The sequence below is a fragment of the Betta splendens genome, chromosome 2 (assembly GCF_900634795.4).
Source record: "Betta splendens chromosome 2, fBetSpl5.4, whole genome shotgun sequence".
In the NCBI taxonomy this organism is placed as follows: Eukaryota; Metazoa; Chordata; class Actinopteri; order Anabantiformes; family Osphronemidae; genus Betta; species Betta splendens.
In genome coordinates this window covers 5,787,422-5,815,036 of record NC_040882.2, presented here as the reverse complement: position 1 = coordinate 5,815,036, position 27,615 = coordinate 5,787,422, and the positions used below count along the sequence as shown (strand labels likewise).

The following is a 27,615-nucleotide window of genomic DNA, read 5'->3' as shown; positions in this document are numbered from 1 at the left end:
ATACATAATGTGGTCACATTCTTATTTCATGTACGGGATGGCCCATGTCATAACACTTAAACTTAATTTTATGGAGTTTGCGCCGCTCCTCCTTTCGTGGTGATGCTAATGTCCTGTCCAGGCCAGTAGGGGGCAGTAGAGGAGCATTTACTGCAGAGGCACCGCTGTTCTACGGCAGCTCGCTCGCTTCCAGTCATTCTGACGAGAGCGACCGAACTGAGAGCGACTGTTTTCTCTGTTTGTACTGCAGGTTGGTTTAAGGGGCAGCCTCGCCAAAAGGCACAAGCACATTTTTTAATAAGTGCAGGGAATATCGCCAAAGTGGCGCACGGTCAATGAATGTTTCTGTAAGACAAAGTTTGAAGTGGTGTGAATGCGTGTAGAGTTTAGCGCTAGCATGCTAGCGGCTACATACTGGTGCAGGACGACCAACGTAACGTGTTTAAGAGTCTCCCGCTTTCCAGTAGAAGCTCCCGGGTCATTAATGTGTATGTGGGTCATGTTTTGTGTGTGTTTAAACATTTGGTCATGTTTAAGCAGACTTTCAGACAATTCCACCGTGAAATTATAGGTATGCTTTGCTTTGCATTACATTAGGTTAGGATGCTTTAAAAACCCAAGGCAGTTGAGGAGGAGGATGTTAAGATGTTGAGTTGATGATGAACATGTAATAATTTGTAATAAATTCTGATGAGAGCCACTGTTCTCCCTGTTTGTGCTGTTACACAGGACAGAAACCTCTGGCTGCTGGTCCCGTCACTCGGGACTTGCAACACACGCTGTCACTGGTTTCACCAGAACACCAGAGGTTCATAAACACTTCTGTCCTCCACCCATGTTACCCATCATAGAACACCAGCCGTTTATTGTTGGTTGTATTTTGTAAAAGTGAAAACTAATAAAGGAAAATCAAAAATAAAAGTGTCAATTATTTTTAAACCAAAGAATTAGATGAGTTTTCTCTATTGCAAATAGTGCAGTTGAGTGTAACTGCTAGTTTAAGAAACTGCATGGTAACCAATATCATTTTTGAAAGTACTACAGTAAAATGTAGTGTCACAAAATAAAAACTTTAAATATAAAGTAGTAAATAGTTTTCCTACCCTAATGAGTTGTCATTTCTCACAGGACATGACACACAGCGGTTTAATTTTTCTCCACATACTGTAATTGGTTAATTTGATGACAACAAGGGCAGGCCCATTGTTTAATTATTATATTCTGATAAGCTTGGGTGTTAAACACATCAATGGCTGTCAAAGCCTGTAATAATCAAACAATAATGTAATGTATAGGAGTCTCAGTAACATTACACCCATTCATTCATCGACAGCAGCCAAATGCTAACAACAACCTGAACATGTTCCCTTTTGACCTAAAGGTCACATAATATAGGGACTCAATGACTCTTACAGACATTAACATACTGTAAATGTGCAATAAACATAAATGTCTCCACTGTTGAAGGTGACACAGCAAGCCACAATTTATTTGTAGATCTTTTATTTATTTGTGTAATTAACTACAATTAAAACTGTAAACAATATGGTTTTTTTTGAGGAAACAAGAGGGAACAAACACGGAATCAGACCACATTAATTAAATTGATTAAAGCTGATTCTGATTCTGACCTACCTAATGCATTATGCTGCCCGACCCCCCCCCCCCCCTAAGATTTGTGCTGACAGTACACACGACTCCCCCCTAAGAAAGCGAGACTTTTATTTTGAAATGGAGTACAACTATGGCAGGATGTCGGTGATCACATGCTAATTAAGCGATAAATTTATATTTTCTTCTTTAACAATATCGACTGAAATCAAGCCGTCTTCGGGTCAATTTGTCCATAAGATAAAATACAAAATACATCGGTATTCTCGTTTTTCTTTATAAAAGTGACAAACGGAATTTAATCAAAGCAGCGCATAAAAAAACCTATAAACCAATGAAAAACGGTGTTTTCGAAATTAGACGCGGAATTGGATTTAAAGCCGTTTCCCATTTACTGGTTTTACTTGTTTACATGAGCGGACTTTGAATGTGTAGGTGATGCTACGAAGCTCACGTTTGTTGGAGTGTGTTACACTTGTTAGGTGCCACTGTCGTATGCTATTATAGTATTGTACCGTCAAATTTTATTTTATTTTTCCGAGTGTGAATATGAGGCTTATGGAGCTGTGCTTTGAGTTAATGTTTCTTTTTCTTTTTATACTTTTGTAAATCATTTACTTTAACTAAGTGACCACCAAAAATAAATACGGGAAACAAAGACCCCACAAAATGTTTGTATTGGAAGTCCTGTGTGCTATTTTATCCCGGCTTCAAAATAGAAACTAACAGTATAATAATGACACTGATTGTTATGGGTCCACTACAGACATATTATTACCATATGCGGGGTCACGGGGAGCTGGAGCCTATCTCAGCTGGCTATGGGCGAGAGGCAGGGTACACCCTGGACAGGTCGCCAGTCCATCGCAGGGCAACACATATACAGACAACCATTCACTCACACACTCACACCTACGGGCAATGGAGAGAGTCCAATTAACCTAATGCACGTCTTTGGACTGTGGGGGGAAGCCGGAGAACCCGGAGAGAACCCACGCAAACACGGGGAGAACGTGCAAACTCCACACAGAAAGGCACCAGGGACGCCTCCGGGAATCGAACCCAGAACCTTCTTGCTGTGCCGCCCCCAAACAAAACATCAAGATTAATATAGCACTATATGACATACTGTCAGAACACAAACACGCTGGTTTGATTCATTCATTCATGTTGGTTCTGTGCTTTAAACACACTCATCAGCTCCAGGCATCAGTACAACAGCAGCTACAGTGCTGCGCTGCAGTCAGATGATTGATGGAGATGAGTGTATGTATGATGATGGTGTAGTTCTGCTCACCTGTACATGGCTCTGTGGCTCTGGTCGCTGTTTATGAAACAGGTATAAGACAAAGGACTCAGAGCCTTAAAGAATAGAAATCACATTAAAGAATAGAATAAATAGAGGATGAAGGAGAAAATGACTATTGAAAGACCTTTAGTTGTAACAAGCAGAGACTGAGGACTTTGTTACTGCTCAGAATGTATGATTCACAGCTCATTAGGCTGAAACACATGAGCTGCAGGTAACAAACAGCCTGATACTTACTACTACTAGCTACACACTGAAACAAGCAGCTGGAGACACAGACAAACTGCTGCTGCAGCTAAAAACCACTTTAACAGGTTTTATGGAATGTTCCCTGTTTACGTGCTGCGTCAGACATGAAGAATTATTTCCTGTAGACTCACCTGGTTTCCTGTAAATAGAGAGGGGGGAACCTCAGTGTAAATGTGATCCAGGTACAGAAGCCAACACTCTAAAGTCCATTTAGAGAGAAAATAGCATAAGGAAGAAAAGTTAATTAAACACCAAGAAGAAGAAGAAAATTTGAGGAGGTGAGTGTTTAACAACAGTACTGTGACTGAGTCTGTTTGTTAATGTAGAGGAAGAAGAGACACGATCCACATCTGTTAAACTATCACTGACCAGAAGCAGATGTGAGGAGTTAATAGTGTTCAGGGTCTGGGTCCTGGTTGTTATTTGTCCTGGTTCTGGTTCTGAGCTCACAGTCGATGGTACTGACCACTCAGACTGACTGAGGTCCAGAAATGTGGTGCTTTTCTGCTTCTGTTGAGTTTCACCAGTTCCTTTCCGTGTTTGGAGTTTTACAGTGACCACGTTAACTGGTGACCGACTGGTTGCTCCTCATTACAGTGTCGGATGTTTGTTCTACACGTTTAATCTACAGTATATGTTGTGTCTGCTTGAAGCTTGATACTGAATCAAGCAGCTGTAGTCACAGACAAACTTTTGCTACAACCAAAAACAGGTTTAACAGGTTTTATGTAATAGTTCCTGTTTATGTGCTGAATCACAGGTTAAACACAAACTGTCATTATTCATGTAATAAAGTAAGAAATAAATACCATTAATCACTGAAATCAACTAATAAGAAACATGGTAAAAACATGACTTATTATTTAAACCATGTGAAGATATTCATCAACTACAGTTTGTTTTCTAACTGAGCTTCTTAAAAAAACAGTGGTTTAATATCTGCTGATGCTACAAGTAGCTTTGCATTTTATCTGATACTTTAGTCCACAACTGCAACAATGAAAGAACTGAGACTAATACAGACACAGTCCAGTGTGTGTGTGAAAGTTCCTAGAGACAAAGACAAACAGTTAAACTGACGCAGGTGAACCGGTTCCTGGAATGAGGTGTGGCTGCACCTGGAACAGATATGAAGGAGGAAACGGGAGCAGACTTTCACAATAAGACACAACTTTTTCAGTGAAGCTGATTCCTCATCAGTTGTTCAGTCACCAGCTTCTCTACATTGGTTACATTGTGTAAGCAATGTTAATTTGTTCACCTCTATTGTAGGTGTACAGGCCTCTCCCTTCCTGTAAACATATAGGGGGTGGAGCCTCAGTGATCAGCTGATCCATTCTCATACTGATGAGGACAAAAAAGAATTGATGATGATGATGATGATGGAGGAGGATTTGAGTTGATGTAAAGATGAATGATTTGTGTTTTTTCTCCACATGAAGGTAGAAAGTGTGAATCCAGCAGCATGAATCAGTGTGAGGACAGAGAGGAGGGAGCCCCTCCCTCTAAAATCAGAAGAATGGAGATAAAGAGAGAGGATCAGAGGTGATGATTCTGTTTCCAAGTCACAGACACATCACTGATTTACTGTTACTGCTCATTTAGGACTCAACGTGTGAGAGTCACAGTAAGTGTTTTTCTATCAGGTCCCATCAGAGACGAGGATCTGCTGAACCTGAGCCTGGACCTGGACCTGAACCTGGACCTGGACCCAGCTGTGTGTCCTTCAAGAGCGACTGGTCAAATGAGTATGTTATTAATTTCAAAGACCAACCTGTATCAGAGTCACAGTGAGTTTGAATCCTTCTGAACAGTCTGATGTAAACTTTATCTGATGATTTATTATTTGATTCCATTTTGTGATCTGGTTGAATTTTGTTACTGTTAATTTAGGACTCAACGTGAAAGTCACAGTAGGTGTTTTTCTATCAGGTCCCAACAGAGACGAGGATCTGCTGAACCTGAACCTGGACCTGGACCTGAACCTGGATCCAGCTTTGTGTCCTTCAAGAGCGACTGGTCGAAGGATGATATTATTAATTTCAAAGACCAACCTGTATCAGAGTCACAGTGAGTTGTCACTTTGAATGATTCTATACAATCTGATGTAAACTTTCTCTGATGATAAACATTTGTGTTGTTTTATTTTTAATTTATTGATCTGGTTGATTTGTGTCTGAAGTGTTGATGTGAAGGAGAAGCTTTCTTCACTCTGATCATTGATCAAATCTCCATCCAGCATTAGCTAAAGCTCTGATCCTGTAGAGGGTCTCAGGGGCTGCTCCTCTTCTAATGAAGTGCTGACGTCAAAGGAAGCAGCTGATCATCTCTGATCAAATCTGTTTATTAACGTCTTTACATGAAGGTTTTGGTCAAATGTCTTGAAGCTTCTTCACTTGCAGCAGTAAATTGAAGTTACTACTGGAGACTTTAGTTGTGATGTTGTTGCAGTGGAGACGACTGTTTGTCCCCAGTGTCGACACCAGAGCCGACGTCCAACAATGAATGAATGTAGGAAGTAGTTAAATGTTCCTAGTTCAACATATTCCCACTGGGAGCTGCCCAGTACAACCAGTCTGATCCCAGCAGACTCCTTGTTCCAACACTTCAGCCTTGTTCAGTGAGGGAGGCAGAGATATATGTTGTTCAGAGCTGAGACTGAAGCAACTGACTGACAGTAAACCTTCACCACTACAGGGAGTCTCTGACTCACTGCTCACATCCAACATCACTTCATGGACCTTTACCTTGTGTGTGTCTCTGTGTGGACTCATTCTTCATGGTTCCTCCACAGAGTGGACCAGCAGAGCTCAGAGGTTCCCAGTGCTCAGTCTGTCCAGCAGCACCAAACACAGCTGGACTCCATATTTATGGTCTGTACATGTACGACTACTACTGTTCATGTGTTGTGTTCAATCATCTCCATGCTGCACTTTTTAGACCAGTGGATGTCAGTGTGTCCAACATGGATCTGATGTTTGGCTCCATGGTTTTAGTTGGATCAGGTCATTCATATAGTTTCTGTTCTAGCTGCTGGAGGAAAACATTGTCACGTTTGTGAAGAAGGAGCTGAAGAAGATGCAGAAGGTTCTGAGTCCAGATTACCCACAATGCTTAGAGAGTCAGAGGGAGGATGAGGAGGAGTTGGATGGTGAGGATGAAGAGCAGAGGAGGAGCAGCAGAGACGCATTTCTAAAGATCACAGTGAACTTCCTGAGGAGGATGAAGCAGGAGGAGCTGGTTGACTGTCTGCAGAGTAAGAGGATTTATCTCTACATTTAACATCACAGACACAATCACACATTTACTGATGTGTTGGAGGGTAAGTTGGTTAAAAGTTAGTCCACATTTAATTTTAATTAATTAATTAATTAATTAATTAATCAAATCAGCAATGTTCTTCTCTTCACTAGTTTTAGTGTTTCAGGCTTTTTCATTATGTTCATTAACACAAAGACTAGATTCAATGAACCAGACATTCTTTGACTCCTCAGACGTTTTCTTCTTTGTGTTTTGTTAGAACCAGATCTGATGGTTCCAGTACCAGAGCCGCAGCTCATCACATATTACCAGCAGATGCTTCAATCAAACCTCCAAGACCAGTTTCTGTGTGTGAAACCAGGCTGGTCAGAAGTCGACCAACGTCTGGATGACATCTACACAGAGCTGTACATCACAGCTGGGCCGGATTCACACATCAACACACAGCATGAGGTCCAACAGGTTGAGACGACACAGCAGAAGCAAAGATCAGCAGAGGAGCCAGTGAAGCCCAGTGACCTGTTCAAACATCCCCCTGGTAAATACAGATGCATCAGAACAGTGTTGACCAATGGAATTGCTGGGATTGGAAAAACAGTCCTTGTGAACAAGTTTGTGTTGGACTGGACCCAACAAAGGTCCAATCAAGACGTGCATCTGATTTTCCCCTTCACCTTCCGTCGGCTGAATCCACTGAAGGGACAGAAGTTTAGTTTGTCAGAGCTCATTCATGAATGTATCCCAGAAACTGAGTCCATCAGCCTGGAGGCTCTGAATTACATCTTTACACATCTACAGTCATCAGGAAACAGCAACTATGACAAGAGCAGCTTCAAACTTCTGTTTGTGTTTGATGGACTGGACGAGAGTCGCCTCCAACTGGACTGTAGCACCAGTGAGAAGGAGACGGGTCAACGTGACGTCACAGAGTCCACCTCAGTGGATGAGCTGCTGACAAACCTCATCAGAGGAAAACTACTACGCTCTGCTCGCATCTGGATCACCACACGACCTGCAGCAGCCAATCAGATTCATGGAGACTTTGTTGACGTGGTGACGGAGGTCAGAGGGTTCACTGACCCACAGAAGGAGGAGTTCTTCAGGAAGAGATTCACAGATGAGGAGCAGAGCAACACAATCATGTCCCACATCAAGACGGCACGAAGCCTCCACATCATGTGCCACATCCCAGTCTTCTGCTGGATCACTGCTACGGTTCTGGAGGATCTGCTGGAAACCAGAGAAGGAGGAGAGCTGCCCAAGACCCTGACGGAGATGTACGCAGAGTTCCTGGGGTTTCAGATGGATCGGACTAAAGACAAGTACGGACCAGAACAGAGCAGCAACTACATCAAGTCATTGGCTAAACTGGCTTTTAAGCAGCTGCTAAAGGGAAACTTGATCCTTTATGAGGAAGATCTGAAAGAGAGCGGCATCGATGTCAGAGGAGCCTCAGTGTGTTCAGGAGTGTTCACAGAGATCTTTAAACAGGAGCGAGGGAGGAAAACCAAGGACAAGATGTTCAGCTTTGTTCATCTGAGCGTTCAGGAGTTTCTGGCTGCTGTTCACATGATGCTCTGTTACACCAACGGGAAGATGAAGGAACTGGAGGAGTTTCTGATAGAATCCAATGCTGCTCTGGATGTTGTCGTACGTAAAACCATGGAGGAATCCCTCCTCAGTCCAAGTGGCCACCTGGACCTGTTTGTTCGCTTCCTTCATGGCCTCTGTCTGGAGTCCAACCAGAGAATCTTAGGAGGTTTGCTGGGTCACACAGAGAACAGTCCACAAACCATCCAGACAATCATCAACAACCTGAAGATTAAGAACAGTTACAGTATCTTTCCAGACAGAAGCATCAACATCTTCCACTGTCTGATGGAGATGAACGACCACTCAGTCCATCAGCAGATCCAAGAGTTCCTGAAGTCAGAGAACAGATCAGAGAAGGAACTCTCCTTGATCCAGTGCTCAGCTCTGGCCTACATGCTGCAGATGTCAGAGGAGGTTCTGGATGAGTTGGACCTGAACCAGTACAACACATCACTGGAGGGACGACAGAGACTGATTCCAGTTGTGAGGAACTGCAGAAAGGCTCAGTAAGTCCAACGTTAATGTGATCATTAATATTCTACAGCAACATGAAGCCAAAGCCTCAGTGATAAAGAGAAACACTTCACACAGAATCTAAAGGTTAAGAGTGAGAACATCAACTAGTGGTTCCTAGAAAACGTCTTTGTTGAGGATCAGATCAAAGCAGTTGTAAAGTTAGTGAACCCCAGGATCTTTTTTTTTGCTTGATGGAGCTTTAAGTCAAAACTAACAGAGAAACTTTAGCTCTGAAGAGTTTCTGCTAAAAGCTTTTGACAGTTGACGTGTGATCACGCATCAACATTCAGGAAGTCAGTTTGTGTCACAGACACTTCACATTTATAGACTTTATATTTTCTGTCATCACAGACTTTCTAGATGTGGACTCACAAAGACTCACTGTGAAGTTGTGGCCTCAGCTCTGAAGTCCAACCCGTCACATCTGACACATCTGGACCTGAGCTACAACAACCTGCACGACTCATCAGTGAAGGTTCTGTGTGCTGGACTGGAGAGTCCTCACTGTCGACTGGAGACACTGAGGTCTGTGTTTTTCCTGGTTCATGTCTCAGTCTCAGTTTTTCAGCTCATCACTTTAAACGTCTCCACTTAAATCTAGAAGAGACTCATATGTGCCAGAAACCTGCAGGAATGACAGTTTGTTGTGACTCTATAAAGTCTATGAAGCTCATGAACAGACATTTGTGATGTATTTTTCTGTAAATGTGACTCAGCAGCAGAGATTCAGAGTAAATCATGTCTCCACATGTTTGAAGGATCTTCAGTGGCGTCTGTTTCACCTCCATCAACAGGCGACACTTCAACCTGTGTGTGATGCTTCCTGTCAGACAATGATGTCACTTTGTAGAGACACAAGCAGGAAACAGGAGCATGAATATGAGGCTGCAGACATGTTGCTACAGAAGGTTCTAGGTTCCATGTAGAACCAGAGGAGAGAACATCCATCTGACTGGGATCAGTTCTAAAGATGATTCACTTCATCAATAATGGTCAGTTTAGAGTTTGATCCAAACATTAGTCTGAACATTTTCCATCAGACGACAGAGTAGTTCAGATTTAGAGAGAAGATGATGAATGAAAGGAACCAGATGAAGTCTTGGATCCAACACGTCTGGTTTTCTGCTGGTTCCAGCAGCAGCTTGTGAATCAGTGCTGACATCAACAGGTGTTTGAATGTTGTGCTGACATGTGGATGATGTGTAGATGCTGAGATCATGACGACACAACAACACAAGCACAAAGTCACTCTGCTCATTTTAGACTAAACATCAGTGATCAGTACAAATCTGACTCATTATTAATGCTTTGATCAAAATCTTTTTCTTCCATGTTTTAGTCGTATGATCTTAATGTGATGTGAACTGAAGCAGGTTTATCATGAGGTCAAATCACCATCAGGACTGATCACATTAAACTGTTCAATCACTGAAAGGGAGTAAAAAGTCAGTAAGTGTTAATGATGGTTTTATAGAGAAAATGTGACTTACTGTAAACGTTTTACTGTGACTCTGAGCTGACTGAGACTAAATGAAGACACTTGTATAAAGCAGCTACTGTCAGGGCGTTGTAGATGGCGGACCCACATGCACAGCACAACACAGCTTTGATGGTGATAAGAGGATAGTTTATTCCAGATACAGAATCCAATTCAGGCAGAGTCATACACGGGAGGTTCTACGAGGTTAAACAAGGTCAGGCAGAGACGGCGTCAGGGACAGGCAAAGTCATACATGAGAGATTGATTTACTATACCAAATCGTCGGGCGTCGGATCGTGGTCAGGCAGGCAAGGTCGGTAACAGCCAGTAGTGGAGAATCAAGGCAAAACAGGATGCACGATACACAACAAGACTAGACTAACGAACGCTGGAAAGTGACCGGATCCCGGCGTTGTCCCAGACCCTGCCCCCGCGTCCCGGCGGAACCCGTCCGGGGCAGGAGCCTCCGGATGTGCCTGATGGAAGTCCCGGATGAGCGAGCGGTCCAAGATGTCCCAAGCCGGGACCCAGGACCTCTCATCCGCCCCGTAGCCTTCCCAGTCCACCAGGTACTGGAACCCGCGCCCTCGTCGCCTGCAGTCGAGGAGGTCCCGCACTGAGTAGACCGGGTGACCGTCCACCACCCGGGGCGGAGGTGGAGGCTGGGTCGGTGGGACCAGAGGACAGGAGCGGTGGGGCTTGAGCCGGCTGACGTGGAAGGTGGGGTGCACTCTCATGGACCTGGGTAATGAGAGCCTCACGGACACGGGGTTAATCACTTGGGCTACACTATACGGACCGATGAATCGCGGTGTCAACTTACGTGGTGACCCCTGGAGCCGCAGATCCTTCGTGGACAGCCAGACCTGGTCGCCCACTTCATACGTGGGCTCTGGGGACCGCTTGCGGTCTGCTGCCTCTTTGTAGCGGGCCTGGGCCTGAAGCATCGTCCTCCGGGCTCTGAGCCACGTCTGTCGGCATCGCCGCAACAGTGCATGGGCCGAGGGAACGTGGACCTCTTTCTCTAATGATGGGAACATAGAGGGCTGGAAGCCATACGCACATTGGAACGGCGTCAAGCCCGTGGAGGAACAAGGCAGGGTGTTGTGGGCGAACTCGACCCATACTAATTTCCTGGACCACGACCCGGGGTTCTTAGAGGCCAACAACCGCAGTCCCACTTACAGTTGCTGGTTGGCCCTCTGTTTGGCCGTTGGTCTCCGGAGGAGAGACTGACCTCTGCCCCCAGGAGTGCGCAGAACTCCCTCCAGAACCGCGACGCGAACTGGGGTCCGCGATCAGACACAATGTCTTGAGGGAATCCATGAAGGCGAAAGACATGGTCCAACATGGCCTGGGCCGTCTGCCTGGCTGAGGGGAGCTTGGGCAGAGGGATAAAATGTGCACACTTTGAAAACCGATCCACCACTGTCATGACCACCCTGTTACCTGCTGACGGTGGCAGTCCGGTGACAAAGTCCAATGCCACGTGCGACCACGGCCGATGAGGGACTGGTAACGGTCGCAGGTCCCACCAGGGTCGCTGGTGGGACGGTTTGTGCATCGAGCACGTGGGGCACCCGGCCACGTACTCCCGGACGCGTGGGCCCAATGGATAACCTCCCCTCTAAGACCTGGGGGAACAAACAGACGGTTGGGGGGGACATGCAGGAGGCCTGGGAAGACCCTGGGTAGCTTCCTGGACACGTCTCTCCACCGGCCAAGTCACTGCCCTCGCCAGACAACCTGCCGGTAGGATGTGGTGCGGTTCGACCAGGGCATCTAGGTGTTCGTGGAGCAGAGAGAGAGCGTCCGGTTTGGTATTCTTTGATCCTGGGCGGTACGATAGGTGGAAGTGGAAACGGCTGAAGAACAGCGCCCAGCGGGCCTGGCGGGATTTTAGCCTCTTAGCTGTCTTTATGTACTCCAGGTTTTTGTGCTCGGTGTAGACCAAAAATGGCTGTGCTGTCCCCTCTAGCCAGTGCCTCCATTCCTCCAATGCGATCTTAACTGCCAGCAGCTCCCGGTTCCCGATATCATAGTTTCGCTCAGCCGAAGATAGTTTGCGGGACATGAATGCACAGGGGTGAAGCCTACCTTCGGCTGGGTCGCGCTGCGAGAGCACCGCTCCTACCCCCGAATCCGAGGCGTCGACCTCCACCACGAACTGGCACGCTGGGTCTGGCATACGGTGCCTCGTCTGACCACTGAAACAGAGTCTTAGGAGAGGTTAGTCTGTGCAGGGGAGCCACGATGCTGTTGAACCTTCTGATGAAGCGACGGTAGAAGTTGGCAAAACCCAGAAAGCATTGCACATCCTTCCGACACTGGGGCGTCGGCCAATCTTCCACCGCCTTGGTTTTTGCCGGGTCCATTCGGATCCGGCCCTGGGACACAATGAAACCTAAAAATGACACGGTGCCAACATGAAACTCACACTTTTCGGCCTTCACAAAGAGTCTGTGTTCTAATAGCTTCTTTAGAACCTGGCGGACGTGGCTCTTGTGTTCCTCCTCCGTACTGGAGAAGATCAGGATGTCGTCTAGGTAGACAAACACAAATCTATTAATCATTGGGCCTAACACTTCATTGACGAAAGACTGGAAGACGGCGGGTGCGTTGGTGAGGCCGAACGGCCTCACCAGGTACTCGTAGTGGCCGTTCGGGGTGTTGAATGCCGTCTTCCACTCGTCCCCTTCTCGGATGCGAACTGTAGCAGATTCAAATTATTAATAGTTTGATATTAATGCCGAAACATTAATATACCTCGAAGTTGGGGCACCAGGTTTGTTTTAAAGCTGAAACCACGCTTGTATTATTTTAGTCAAAGCCAGATATCAATTCAATGAGTTACCACTCATGAACAACAATAACCACTTTCTTGTGATAAAACCAAATCAGTCTCATGCCGTGAATTCTTGTCGCGGTTCAGTGACCACTGTTTAAGTCTGAAGAACAATGCACACAAAACCAGATTCCTTTTAACGTTTTATTAATCTAACACTACTGGATATATGATTAACATAATATGGAAATACTCAAATAAACAGAATAGAAAATGAGAGAACGATCAGAATGAGATGATGAACAGTGAATGAATCAATGAGTGAAAACTCAAAGAATGGTCAAGACCTGAGTGTGTGATGGCTTTGATCAAGCAAAAAAAGAGTTCTAACTTGTACAAATCTGAGGACAACTAATGAATTTGGAATGTTCAATTTTAGCGCTTTGAGAAACACCAGAATTCTCAGGATTAGAGATGTTCGTCTTGCCTTAGTTTGGAGCTGTAGCCGCTGTGCAGCGTCTCCCGTTACCGGTGGGTTGAGCAGGCGTGCCCTCTCTGGTCCAGGTGCCACGGCCTCTGGGCCAGGAATCGTCGCCCGCGGTGATGATGACGGCTCGGGTTCAGCGAAGTAGCAGTCAGCCAGGCTGGACTTTCAAGGTGTTTCAAAGCGTCAGCGCTACTAAACTAGCCCAAAAAGCAAACGGGCTGGAATCTAATTTAATTAGTTCGATCAAAAATAGCGAGTCAATTAAGGACTGGTTGTAATAGTTTCAGTTTCGGAGTTTCTTGATGACTTTCTAACGTTACAAAAATCGTTGTTCGTTCGTGTTTCTAAGTTTAACTTAGGTTTACAAAATTTAAGAACAAAGGAAAATTAAAGAAAAGTAATGCGACGCAAAAAGAAAAGGTGAAAGAAGTTTGAAGGTAGAGGGAAATCCGTTTTGCCTTGGGTGTCACTGGTTTAAATACCTCTGGGGCAGTGGTCACTGCAGGGCAGAGAAATGACTTCAACCAGTGGTGAAGAGTTCCGCCTCTTCAGATTAGGAATCAAACTATTTGATTTGGATCGCTCCTAAATCTGGGATAACTAAGCTTTCCTCTTTTCATCAAACTCAAAGTTCCATCACCCCATAACACAATAAACATGTAATGATCACTTTGACACTCAAATGAGCAGAGAAGTCAGAATGGTTAAACAGCAATATTAAATGCATAGAATATTAAGGTCTTATATGTGGTCCCTTACAATGCTGTAACAAATTAAATGTTATTCATGATGCCTGGTCTTGTCTTATGCAACACCCAGTAAACACTAAACATACAAATAATAAATGAAAGCAAAATTATTATAAATGACCTAATCTGGACATTACTAATTAAACAATTGTAACACTTAAAAATGTAATACAATAATGAGGATACCGAATTGTAGCTGGTGGAAATAGTCCATGTGTATGTTGCACAGATTAAAAGAAGTAAAGAAGGTGAGTATCTCTATTTCAACTTTGTGCCTACACGCAAAGGAGAGCATGGTGATGAGTTGAAGTCCCTTTGTACTTTAAGAATTTCCTGGCAAATCTGTAGATCAGGCATTGAACATCACACAGAAACCAATCTAATATCAAAAACATTTTGTCCACAGAATACAATGACATCAGTTTCATGGAAGTTGAAAGTTCTGGTGCATCTGAACCAGAACTTGTGTCCAAATGAAGTCTCTCGTTCTCTTTGATGAGCACATTCCACATTTTATGGCTGGTGGTCCCAGTTCTGGGAGAGACAGCTTCTTGGTGATAAATGTGAAAGCCTCTCCTTTTGGCATGATAAGCAGAGGTAGAATCCTGAGGGATTTACAGGTAGATCAACAAAGTGGACTCATGGTTCTTTGATATGGACCTTTGAGATGTTGGCGTCAATTGGTGCCTGTGGTGATAGAAGCCAGTCTCCTGTTGTGGAGAAAGGTTCAGGGTTCCTTATCTCTGGGGACTAAAGGGACGTAGGGGCTCTTCAAAGGAGGGAGTTAAGTTCACATGTAGGTCAGGTTACCTCAGTCCAGACGTGGATTGCTACAGAACCAAGTGGTATGCGTTCCGTAGATCCAGCTTTGTAAACCACTTAGCTCCCGACAGCAGCTCAAAGGCGGAGTGGAGGAGGGGGAGAGGGTACGAGTCCCGAATGGTGATGTCGTTGAGCCCTCGATAGTCAATGCACGGTCGAAGGGTGCCATCCTTTTTGCCCACGAAGAAAAACCCCGCCCCCGCTGGGGAGGATGATGGCCGGATGATGCCTGTAGCCAAAGTCCAGGTACTCCCTCATCGCCTGTCTTTCTGCCGGGGCCAGCTGGAACAGTCTCCCCTTGGGGGGGGGTGGAACCGGGCCGCAGGTTGATGGCACAATCGTGGGTTCTGTGTGGTGGCAGGGACATGGCCTTGGATTTACTGAACACGGCGGCGAGGTCATGGTAACAGGCCGGCACTCCTATCAGGTCCACGCTTTCCTGACCCGTCCCGGTCGGGGGGGGTCCTCTGCCTTCACCAAAGGCTGAAAACAAGTACTCCTGCAGTCTGTGTCCCACTCGCTTACCTCACCGCTTCTCCAATCCAACCTGGGGTTGTGCCTGCGAAGCCACGTGTGGCCCAACACCACCGGATGGTAGCATGCCTCCACCACCAGAAAATGGATGCGCTCCGTGTGACCGTCTGCAAACTCCATGGTGATGGGCTCTGCGTGGTGGGTCACCCTCCATAGTTTGCGACCGTCTAGTGCTGCGGTTTCCACTGGAGCCGCGAGAGGGGAGATGGCGATGCCCATCTTCTCCACCAGCCTGGCGTCCATCAGGCTGGCATCGGCCCCTGAGTCGATGAGGACTGCCTGCTGGAGAGAGTGAGTACCTGACGAGAGCGTGACTGTAAGCAGTGAACGGGCAGAGGCACTTCCAAACATGATTCGGCTCACCACGATTCTCCGTGCTCGTGATGAGCCAGGTCTTTTAGCGGACATTTGCTGGCGAAATGTCCGTTATGTCCACAATACAAACACAACCCCTGGGAGCGGCATCATCGCTTCTCTGAATCGGTGAGACGTGCGTGTCCCAGCTGCATGGGTTACTCTGGTGGCGGAGGCATACCTGAGTTCTGCAAGGTGGGGGATCCATCGGCGAAACACTGACCTCTGGTGGAGATTTCCGCCTTGCCGCGGTGCGATTCCTTTGATCCTCCCTCTCCGCGGTGCTCTCGTTCGCTGCTCCCCAGTCGTCGGTCAATCTGGATGGCCAGCGTGATTAATGCGTTCAGGTCACTCGGCAGATCACGCGCCGCCAGACAGTCCTTCACGCGCCGCGAGAGGCCGCGGATGAACACGTCGCCCACGGCGGTTGCGTCCCACCCGGCCTCAGCTGCCAGGGTCCTAAACTCGATCACGTACTTGGCCGTGGTCCTCCCTCCTTGTCGAATATTCACGAGCCTCTGCGCCGCTTCCCTTCCAGGCGTGATCTCCTGGAAGATCTGCTTCAAAGCCACTGAGAAGGCTCTAAAAGACGACATGCAGGATGAACCGTTCTGCCATTCCGCAGTTGCCCAAGCCTCCGCTTCCCCGGTCAGGTGCGAAACCGCGTACGCCACCTTGGCTCTCTCCGTGGGAAATGCGGGAGCGTGTAGTTCATAGTGAATCTCACATTGTGTGAGAAATGCCCGACAGTCACCTGACTCACCAGAGAAACGGGTTGGCGCTCCGAGGCGTGCGTCTGGTGCCGGAGAGAGTATCGGCGGAGTCGCCGCGGGCGCGCTTGCTGCTGCGGTTGCTGGAACCTGCATCGGCGCGGTGCTATCGGGATTTCCTGGCGCGAGGCGGCCCACCGCCTCCACGAGTCCTGCCACTGCGTTCTCCTGACGAAGGGCGCACTCCGCCAGTTTCTGGAGCGCGGAGTTTGTCCTCTCCTCCTGTCGTTGTTCCTGAGTGGAGAGCGCAGCGCGGAGGCTCTCGATGCTGGCTGGGTCCATTTCTGGCCAGATTGTTCTGTCAGGGCGTTGTAGATGGCGGACCCACATGCACAGCACAACACAGCTTTGATGGTGATAAGAGGATAGTTTATTCCAGATACAGAATCCAATTCAGGCAGAGTCATACACGGGAGGTTCTACGAGGTTAAACAAGGTCAGGCAGAGACGGCGTCAGGGACAGGCAAAGTCATACATGAGAGATTGATTTACTATACCAAATCGTCGGGCGTCGGATCGTGGTCAGGCAGGCAAGGTCAGTAACAGGCAGTAGTGGAGAATCAAGGCAGATAAGGCAGACATGGACTAGGCAGGCTCGGAATCAGAGGTCAAAACAGGATGCATGATACACAACAAGACTAGACTAACGAACGCTGGAAAGTGGTGATAACACGCAACAATCTGGCGGGTAACAGGTGTGAGAGGTGGAGCTTAAATACGGAGCGGACTGATAGCAGATGAGATGCAGGTGTGGATAATGAAGACCGGTACAGACAGGGAACAGCTGATGATGTGGTGTTAACAGGAAGTCCTTTCAAAATAAAGGCGGCTATAAAGCCAGGACGTGACAGCTACAGAGAATCTGCTTGGAGCAAATAGTAGCAGGAGAGAATCAGCAGCAGCTTCAGAACAGGACACAAAGAACTAAATAGTTGAGTGAAGCTCATTAATGATCATCAAACACCACAGACAGTGGATGATGTTTGATTGGAGGAGGAGCAGAGAAGAGGAAATGAATCCTAGCAGCATCACAGAACCACCATCACCTGCAGCAGGAAGCACAGCTGTTCCAGAGGAGTGGAGAAGGTCAAAGGTCACTGACAGCTTGGATCCTATGGAGACACTTTGGTCCACACTAAAGCATGTGTGGAGTCAGTGTCTCTGTTCTCTGTGGTGACGAAGCCTGAAGTTCACTGGTGTTTATTAGAGTTTAGACAGGAACATTTCAGTCAGGATCATGTTGTTGGTTCTGTCTCCATCAAGACGACATGGAACAAACCGATGAATCACAATAAAGACACATAGATGTTGTTGAAGAATCTGAGAGAAAATCATGACGACACCATGAGACACTGAATGTTGCTACAAACTCCCCCATGGGTTCTGACCCGGTGGGTCTGGACAGGGTTCTGGGGACAGAGAGGAGATGCTGTGGAGTGATGAACGTTGCTCTTCGCCCGCACCGATGGGGAATCACTGCTGTCAATGAGCTCAGCCACCACAGCCACTACTGAGCGGGGAGTGTCGCACTACGGCCAACGTGCACACGGCTGCAACTACTAAACGCTCTGTTTAGAACCCGGAACGTTCCCCTGGAACCACAGACCAGGTCATGGGGAACATGGAGCGGAAGAAGTAAAAGTTAACACAATCATTTATTAAACAGGCACAAACAAACTCAGCGCTTGCTGGATTAACAATAACACATGAACACATGAAAACTATACAAACTCACTGCACGGCACAAAATGTGAGAAGTAAAACTCACTGCTGTGCAGGTAACGACTAAACTAATGACTCTATATAATTACGCTCCGTGATCCAACAACAAAAACTCTACACATGAAAACACAAGATGACGACACTGGACGACTGAGAACTAATGTAAACAGCCCTGTTTCCTACAGGCTAAACTAAATACGCACCGTTACAATGGGCAAAATAAATCCTAACATGAAACATGAAAACACAAGACTGCGACTGGAGACGACTACAAACCTTCACAGGTGACAAAGGACAGGACATCAAATGACAGAAAAGGCCTCTTTAACTTATTGTAACCTGGACGCAGCTTCAAGCTTACGACCCGCGACACACCAGCAAGAATGAAACAAAAGGCCAAACTTAAATACTATTAGGCCCAGTGATTCACATCCTTCATCAGACCTGGCAACACACAGGAAATGAGCTCAACACAAGGAGGAAACAAAACAGCGCCTCAAGTGGCGCGAAGGGGCAGTTGTTACAAATGGATTCAACTAACTGTGTTTTCTACTGTTTCATCTTTGGTTCTTTATTCAGATTGAGACGCTGCAGTTTGTCAGAGATCAGCTGTGATTCTCTGGTCTCAGCTCTGAAGTCCAACCCGTCACATCTGATACAACTGGACCTGAGCTTTAACAAGCTGCAGGATTCAGGAGTGAAGCATCTGTGTGGTTTTCTGGAGAGTCGTCACTGTCGACTGGAGACTCTGAGGTCAGACTCCATGTTTTAGTTCTGTGTGAGTTAAGGTGATGTGAACGTCGAACGCTGACCCATGAGGCTGATGTTCTACTGATTTACACTGAGGGTCTTCATGGTAAAGTCTGTTTTCATCTTCTGTGGTTTTGTCCATTCACTGTTTAGTTTTAGTTTGTTTCCATTAGTTTGACTCCATTAAATGTTTCCTCAGTATGAAATGTTTCTGTGAGGATCTTTAGTAGAAGCTCAGATAAATGTGTCAGTACAACATGAATGAGTCCAGATGGAGCCAGTGGTGGAGCTGCAGAGTTGAAGAAGTGAAGTCACGACGTCTGAGCTGAAGCAGCAGCGTGTTGTCATTAATGTTAATGAGTCTTTGTTACTGTTTTAACCTGCATCCTGTTGGTTCTGATTTTTGGACCTTCTAGATTCAAAACCTTTACTTTCTGAAGTGTCTTCAGCTCCAAACACATGATGAGACACTGATTGGTTTCAACTGACTTTGTTTTCTACTGTTTCATCTTTGATTCTTTATTCAGATTAAGCGGCTGCAGTTTGTCAGAGATCAGCTGTGATTCTCTGGTCTCAGCTCTGAAGTCCAACCCGTCACATCTGACACAACTGGACCTGAGTCTTAACAACTTGCAGGATTCAGGAGTGAAGCATCTGTGTGGTTTTCTGGAGAGTCGTCACTGTCGACTGGAGACTCTGAGGTCAGTTCACTGACTGTTACTGTTCTAGGTTCTAGGTTCTGACTGTGGTTCTGCTTCAGGGAACCAGCAGGTTTTGCTCCTGAGATTTAATGGGTTTTTTTTTTTCTTCACTTACTGTATATTTTAATCATTTAAGTTCCACTAAAGGAACACTAAACATTAAAACACATACAACAATATGAAACAATATTCTTTAAATGTTGGACCCACATTGTTTCTTAGGAATGAAAATCCAAAAGTTCACAGTCAGTTCACATCAACACAAGGTCCAGTTCATCAGAACCCAACCACTGTACAGAAACACAAGGTGGCACCAAACAGGAGCCAGTCAGTGAGTGTGTGTTTTTGTCCCAGTGGAACCAGTCAGGTCCATCCTGGTTGGAAACTCATTCATCACATTCTTCTTCTTCTACATTTTCAATTCATTTCAATTAATTGTCCCTCACGTTACACGCTTGCATTTCTAACTGATGTTTCTGAAGCAGCTTCAGAAAATGTCCAGTGTTGGTTGGTTTCAATTAATCACTTCATCACAAAAATCAGAGAAAATCATTACAACTAATATTTGGGTTCAATCAAGTTTGAGTCCATCAGCTTCTCTACTGATTCCAGATGTGACTGAGGTCAACAGCAGCTTGTGAATCAGTGGTGACATCAACAGGTGTATGAATGTTGTGCTGACATGTGGATGATGTGTAGAAGCTGAGATCATGACGACACAACAACACAAGCACAAAGTCACTCTGCTCATTTTAGACTAAACATCAGTGATCAGGACAAATCTGACTCATTATTAATGCTTTGATCCACATCTTTGATTCTTTATTCAGATTGTGGCGCTGCAGTTTGTCAGAGATCAGCTGTGATTCTCTGGTCTCGGCTCTGAAGTCCAACCCGTCACATCTGACACAACTGGACCTGAGCTACAACAACCTGCAGTATTCATCAGTGAAGCATCTTCGTGACCTGGTGCAGAGTCCAGACTATGGACTGCAGACTCTGAGGTCAGTAGAGGTTGGAGTCAGTCTGTGCTGCTTTCAGCAGTATTGGACTAAACTCAGTTAGTGTCACAGCAGAGATCCAGTGTTTCCTGTAAAGCTCCAGTCACTCATCAAAGTGTCGTAGCATCAACACTAACTACTGATCAGGTTCATGTGTGTCACAGCTCTGAGATCAGTCTGGCTGATAGAACCATGGTTCCATGTAGTAACCATGTGGTGCTGGTCCAGAGCAGAACCTCTGCTGAAGTCCAGTCATCACATCTGTGTCTGTGTCCTTCTGTCATTAGTTGCTCCAAAGCTTCTCATGTTTCTGTGTCAGCTGATGTTTCAAAGCAGAGAAGATGTTGGTCACCACACAGCGACTCTGTCTGTGATGGACCAACAGGAAGTCGTCTCTAAAGCCATGACTCAGCAGTTTGTTTCACTGTGGACTGGGGGGAAATGTGCAGAGTCAGCAGATTTGATGCTTCAGTCCCAAATTTGTTTTCCGCCACATGAGGGCGCTCTAGTGCGAAGTGTCTTGCTCAAGGACACGCCTGATGCTGAGGCAGGGAATCGAACCTTTGCCTTCCAAGTCCGACAACTGAGCTCAGGCCAATGAGCTAAAAGGAAGCTTAACAGCTGCTCCACTTGTGCTGTGAACACGACTGAAGTCCTGCTGCTCTTTGTCCTGGATGTGACAGATGATGAAGGGAGTCTCTGTAGACACTCACTGATCTGCTCTCTGCTCTCATTCTCTCTGCAGCTGGAGATGATCCAGATGTAGAAGCAGCAGCAGTGTGTGTGGAGGTTCTGACTGGTCCATGTTACTGGGAGCAGAGCTTCATCCACAACTGACTGACAGAGGAACCAGAACCAGTGGAGACGACTCTCAGTGTGAACTGATCTGAGACCAGCTGCTCTGTGTCCAGTCCATGTGGGAAATGAAGTGTTGACTGTACAGTAATTCTTCTTGTTAAAAAAAACTGATGTATTTTCATGTGTATAATTTACTAACTTGCTTGCATTTTGTATAAACAATGTTTTCACACACTAATGCTCTAGTGTTGTAATATAAAGTAGACGTGTTAATTCTCATTTTCTTCACCAACAAAAGTTTGATGTCGTACAGAAAAGCTCACAGACAAGAAACCAAAAACACAGAAGTCATTCAATAACTTTAGAAATTGACCAGAATGAATGAGAAGCTGCTGGCTCCATTGAAGTGATGGTGAATCTTTAACACAAACACGACACAGAAGACGAGTTAAACGTGTGATCTGACAACGCAGTGACAACAGCTGTTGGCTCCAACGTAGCAAGTGGAGACGCTTCAGGATTCAAGATTCAAAAAACTGTTTTAATTTAAAGTTAATTTGATTGTTGCTGCAGGATGTACATGTTATATATGTTTAATGCATTCCGACTTTTTGTTTGAGCAACCGTGGAAAAGAATCCTATCAATTAAGACTTATTTAGTTTATTTCACAGTGAAATAAACATGTTTTTGATAATATTTTTATAGTTAATGCTGGTTAAATTCAATCATGGCTCCAAAGACAAAAGGCAGAGGTTTCACATTTGATTCTTTATTGAAAGCAGAGCGTAGCAGTTCAGGAGCAGACTCACTTCCTCTTTTAACTCATGTAACTACAACACGAGCGACGTTCAAACTGCGTCAGGTTGTTTCTTGTACAACTACATTTACTTAAATCGTGTACAGACAAGGCATTAACACCACATTTACACGGCATCGTCATGGACAGATAACATGCTTCTTCCTGCTTCAAACTGCTGCCGTCACTAAGAGCAACCAGTGCAGCGTTCAGAAGTCGGTCGCCAGTTAATGTGGTCATGGGTTAATACGAAACACTGGTCCGTGAAAATATTGTGACATTAAACTGGTCCGTGAAAATATTGTGACATTAAACCGGTTTGTGGCGCAAAAAAGGTTGGAGACTCTTGATTTGCTGTTTGTACAGTATTTTGGCATAAGTTTCTTTTTTGTGACATCATCATTTTAGACAGTTGTTATCTACAGTACGTGATTGAGGTCTATGAGGTTGAATTGGTTGAATGATATTGATTATGTGTTAAAGCTAGTTAAAACTGTGAAATAAAAATATGGTAAAGTTAAGACTGTTTTAATGATTCAGAATTGATGCTGTCTAGGTTTAACATTATAGGAAGTACAGAATAACCTGGAAGTTACATTTCAATAGTAAAAGACAAGCAAAGGAATTGTTTAGCAAATTTCCGGGGGTCCTTGAATGCAACTGACAAGGTTTCTGGAACATGAATGGTTAATGGTGAAAACATTGACCATATAAACACAGAGAAATATCAGATGAGCCACAGAAGCCACTCTTCAACATAAACTCACACAGATGCTACTCATAGTGGAGCCAGTCAAAAATAAAGGTCAGAGGTCAAACACTGGACAAGACGGAGAAAGGTGGACAGAAGTGTCCACATTCCAGAACACACACCTTCACAAAAAGCTCAATATCAGGGTCCTTGTCGTCCTCGGTGTCCGTCATGCTGAAGTAAAACAAGCTTTCTCTGTGTGTTTGTTTCCCCCACTGTGTAAATGTGTTTGTCTGTGAGCCTGTTGTTCGTCTCAGTTTACAGCAGAATCCACTCCACTTTCCTTTGGTGAGGTCCGCTCGGTCCCACAGTGTCAGCTGAGGACGAGTGGAACCAGGCGGAGGGTGTGTGGTTCAGTGTGTACACGTGGTCTGAGCCGTGGGGCCTGACATGACAGCAAAAATAACCCCCAGGGGGAGAGAGTGGAGGAGGGACGGACACAAGCAGGTGACTGTGACTCACCAGGACTCACCGTGTCCTCCTCACACCGTCCAGGCTCATGGAGAACCACAGCACTGAGTTCTACACAGCTGGTTTCAGCGTCTCACCAGGATCAAGTGTGACTGGTGTTTCAGAGGAACGTTTCCTGACTGGACTCAGTGCAGGAACAGCAGCGATGCTGAGGGAACATGCTGCATTTCATTTGTTTCTAAGAAGAATAGAGAAAACCCAGAGATTATAAAATGGACAATTAACAGATTGTGTTACTGTAACTTATTCCTTCACAGTTGTGCTCTGTAATAGTGTTGAACATATGACTTCATTTCAAGAATTACAGGGAGTGTAGTTTATTGTGTGTTGGTTTCATACATTGCAAACACAATAGTTACTATTTCAATACATGGATTTCAAATATACCCCCAATAATTTTCTCAGACATGGAAAAACTCTCTAATACAAATAAAGCAGCTTTGACTTCATTATGAGAAATCAGCAGCTTCACCTTCCTATTATTTATTAGCCAGTAATTAATGGCACTAGACTAAAGTGTTGATGCATTAGACAACGTGGACTTGAGCATGTTGTGTGTGAAGGTATTGATTAGCAGACAATCAGATCAGACTATGTATAAACATAGAAACACATGTTTTTCAGCAAGTTCACCAAGCAGCAGACACACAGATGGGAAATCACGTTTGTGCAACATTGTCAGGAACTCGGGCAGGCGGCGAACCCACATGCACAGCACGGAGGCGAGAGTATAATCAACAGAAGGTTTATTATCCAAAGGCACGGTCAGACGGTCCAGGTCATACACAAGATGGCTCGGCAACAGTACAGGCAGGGAACAGGCAAAACTCACGGTAAGTAGATAATCCAGTGTCGGGCAGGATACACGATGCAGACAGGAACAAAACACGGGAAACATGAAACACGGGGACTCCGGAAACTAGGGACGCTCAGCTCAGGGATTCACAAGAAACACGAACACTCATGGGACTCGAATACGACAATCTGGCAACTGACTACGGGAACAGGAGGTGACTAAATACACGGGTGAGTGATTAACTGATACAGTGCAGGTGAGGGTAACGATCAGGTGGAGCAGGAACAGCTGTGACAAGACAAAACCCGGAAGTCAAACTAAAGCAGGAACAGAAACCAGGAGCCTATCAAAATAAAACAGGAAGTAGTATTACACAGGACATGGCGTGAAATAAGACAAGCAGGACATGACGTGAAAACAGGGAACAACTAGAAACAAAGACACGGATCATGACAGTACCCCCCCCCCTATGGCGCCTTCCACGGCGCCTACGGAAGCCTCCCCCCCCAAACCAGGGCGGGCGGAGGGTGGTCCCAGGCGGAGGGACCGAATCCCTACCCCTCAAGGTACATGAGCAGGGTGGGTGGAGGGAGGACCGGAGGAGGGCCAAAACAAGAGTCCACACGAAAACCCCAAAGTCCACGAACAGGAAAACAAAAAAAAGTCCAGGGATTCCGTCACGGAGGGTGACGGCGTGGCGAGATCCTGCTCAGCAGCCGCTGAGCCAGGGTGGCACTCTTAGTGCCCTTGGGCTGGACCGATGTCCCCGGGGACCACCCCGAATGGCAACGTCCTCCAGGCGGACGCTGATCCGAAGGGCTGAGGAGTCGAGGCGGGCGTCGCCGCAGGAGGCAGCGCCATCCGGGCAGCAGGAGGCGCCGAGGGCAAGGCCACCAGTCCGGCGGCCGAGACAAGGACGAGGCAGGGACCAGCGGCGTCCTCCTTGGACCACCGCGACGAGAGGCGGGAACCAGCGGCGTCCTCCTTGGACCACCGCGACGAGAGACGGGAACCAGCGGCGTCCTCCTTGGACCACCGCGACGAGAGCCGGGAACCAGCGGCGTCCTCCTTGGACCACCGCGACGAGAAACAGGAACCGATGCAGGTGCGGCCGGAGCCGGGCCGCCAGGAACCGATGCAGGTGCGGCCGGAGCCGGGCCGCCAGGAACCGATGCAGGTGCGGCCGGAGCCGGGCCGCCAGGAACCGATGCAGGTGCGGCCGGAGCCGGGCCGCCAGGAACCGATGCAGGTGCGGCCGGAGCCGGGCCGCCAGGAACCGATGCTGGTGCGGCCGGAGCCGGGACGGGCGCGACCCCCTCCTGGAGGTCCGCCGGGACTACGACGGGAGCGACCCCCTCCTGGAGGTCGGCAGGGACTACGGCGGGAGCGACCCCCTCCTGGAGGTAGGCAGGGACTACGGCGGGAGCGACCCCCTCCTGGAGGTCGGCAGGAACTACGGCGGGAGCGACCCCCTCCTGGAGGTCGGCAGGAACTACGACGAGAGCGACCCCCTCCTGGAGGTCGGCAGGAACTACGACGGGAGCGACCCCCTCCTGGAGGTCGGCAGGAACTACGGCGGGAGCGACCCCCTCCTGGAGGTCGGCAGGAACTACGACGGGAGCGACCCCCTCCTGGAGGTCGGCAGGAACTACGACGGGAGCGACCCCCTCCTGGAGGTCGGCAGGAACTACGGCGGGAGCGACCCCCTCCTGGAGGTCGGCAGGAACTACGGCGGGAGCGACCCCCTCCTGGAGGTCGGCAGGAACTACGACGGGAGCGACCCCCTCCTGGAGGTCGGCAGGAACTACGACGGGAGCGACCCCCTCCTGGAGGTCGGCAGGAACTACGACGGGAGCGACCCCCTCCTGGAGGTCGGCAGGAACTACGACGGGAGCGACCCCCTCCTGGAGGTCGGCAGGAACTACGACTGGCGCGACCTCCTCCTGGAGGTGCGCAGGAACTGCGGCTGGCGCGACCTCCTCCTGGGGGCCGGCGGGCGCTACGGCTCCACGGGTGACGGGGACTGGAACGACCGCTACAGGGCCGACAGGAACGGGGACTGGAACGACCGCTACAGGGCCGACAGGAACGGGGACTGGAACGACCGCTACAGGGTCGACAGGAACGGGGACTGGAACGACCGCTACAGGGTCGACAGGAACGGGGACTGGAACGACCGCTACAGGGTCGACAGGAACGGGGACTGGAACGACCGCTACAGGGCCGACAGGAGCGGGGTCAGAGACAGGGGTGACCTCTACTTGGCCTACGGGAACGCCCTCAACTTGGCCTACGGGAACGCCCTCTACTTGGCCTACGGGAACGCCCTCTACTTGGCCTACGGGAACGCCCTCTACTTGGCCTACGGGAACGCCCTCTACTTGGCCTACGGGAACGCCCTCTACTTGGCCTACGGGAACGCCCTCAACTTGGTCGACAGGGACAGGAGCTGGAACGACCTCAACTTGGTCGACAGGGACAGGAACTGGAACGACCTCAACTTGGTCGACAGGGACAGGAACTGGAACGACCTCAACTTGGTCGACAGGGACAGGAACTGGAACGACCTCAACATGGCCGACAGGAACAGGAACTGGAACGACCTCAACTTGGTCGACAGGGACAGGAACTGGAACGACCTCAACATGGCCGACAGGAACAGGAACTGGAACGACCTCAACATGGCCGACAGGAACAGGAACTGGAACGACCTCAACATGGCCGACAGGAACAGGAACTGGAACGACCTCAACTTGGTCGACAAGAACTGGAACGACCTCAACATGGCCGACAGGAACTGGAACGACCTCCACATGGCCGACAGGAACTGGAACGACCTCAACATGGCCGACAGGAACTGGAACGACCGCAACATGGCCGACAGGAACTGGAACGACCTCAACATGGCCGACAGGAACTGGAACGGCCTCTGCTTGGCCGACAGGAACTAGAACGGCGTCCTCCTCTGAGGAGCCGACAGGAACTGGAACTAGAACGGCCTCAATATGGCCGACGGGAACAGGAACGGCGTCCTCCTCTGAGGAGCCGACAGGAACTAGAACGGCGTCCTCCTCTGAGGAGCCGACAGGAACTAGAACGGCCGCAACATGGCCGACAGGGACTGGAACGGCGTCAACTCCGGAGCTGGCATGACAACTTACGGCTGCCGAGCTCGACGGGGAAGACGACGGGCCTGATTGGGTGGGGTTAACAATCGTCAGACGGGCGGTGCCCTCTGACGGGGACAAGGACGGAACTGGGGTCTGGGCAACACACGACTGATCTGGGGTCTGGGCGACACACGGCTG

The 27,615-nt window shown here is 47.7% G+C and overlaps 1 protein-coding gene across 7 annotated transcripts in view; it reads left to right on the top strand.

Moving 5' to 3' along the window:
• The first annotated feature begins 3,290 nt into the window (after positions 1–3,290).
• The window catches only part of LOC114844397 (NACHT, LRR and PYD domains-containing protein 12-like), a 98,000-nt gene continuing 73,675 nt past the window's right edge, over positions 3,291–27,615 (top strand). For 5 of the 7 annotated variants that reach the window (XM_055502656.1, XM_029131759.2, XM_055502644.1 and 2 more), the window contains exons 1-10: positions 3,291–3,447; positions 4,612–4,714; positions 4,816–4,959; positions 5,102–5,239; positions 5,964–6,042; positions 6,200–6,425; positions 6,690–8,529; positions 8,891–9,064; positions 18,822–18,995; positions 19,520–19,693. In XM_055502656.1, the coding sequence (XP_055358631.1) occupies positions 4,635–4,714; positions 4,816–4,959; positions 5,102–5,239; positions 5,964–6,042; positions 6,200–6,425; positions 6,690–8,529; positions 8,891–9,064; positions 18,822–18,995; positions 19,520–19,693 (3,029 nt within the window). In that variant the 5' untranslated portion in view covers positions 3,291–3,447; positions 4,612–4,634. Of the gene's footprint in view, positions 3,448–4,611; positions 4,715–4,815; positions 4,960–5,101; positions 5,240–5,963; positions 6,043–6,199; positions 6,426–6,689; positions 8,530–8,890; positions 9,065–18,821; positions 18,996–19,519; positions 19,694–20,523; positions 20,698–21,439; positions 22,811–27,615 lie in introns of those variants that run through there. The other 2 variants (XM_055502662.1, XM_055502624.1) reach the window with 2 other exon arrangements.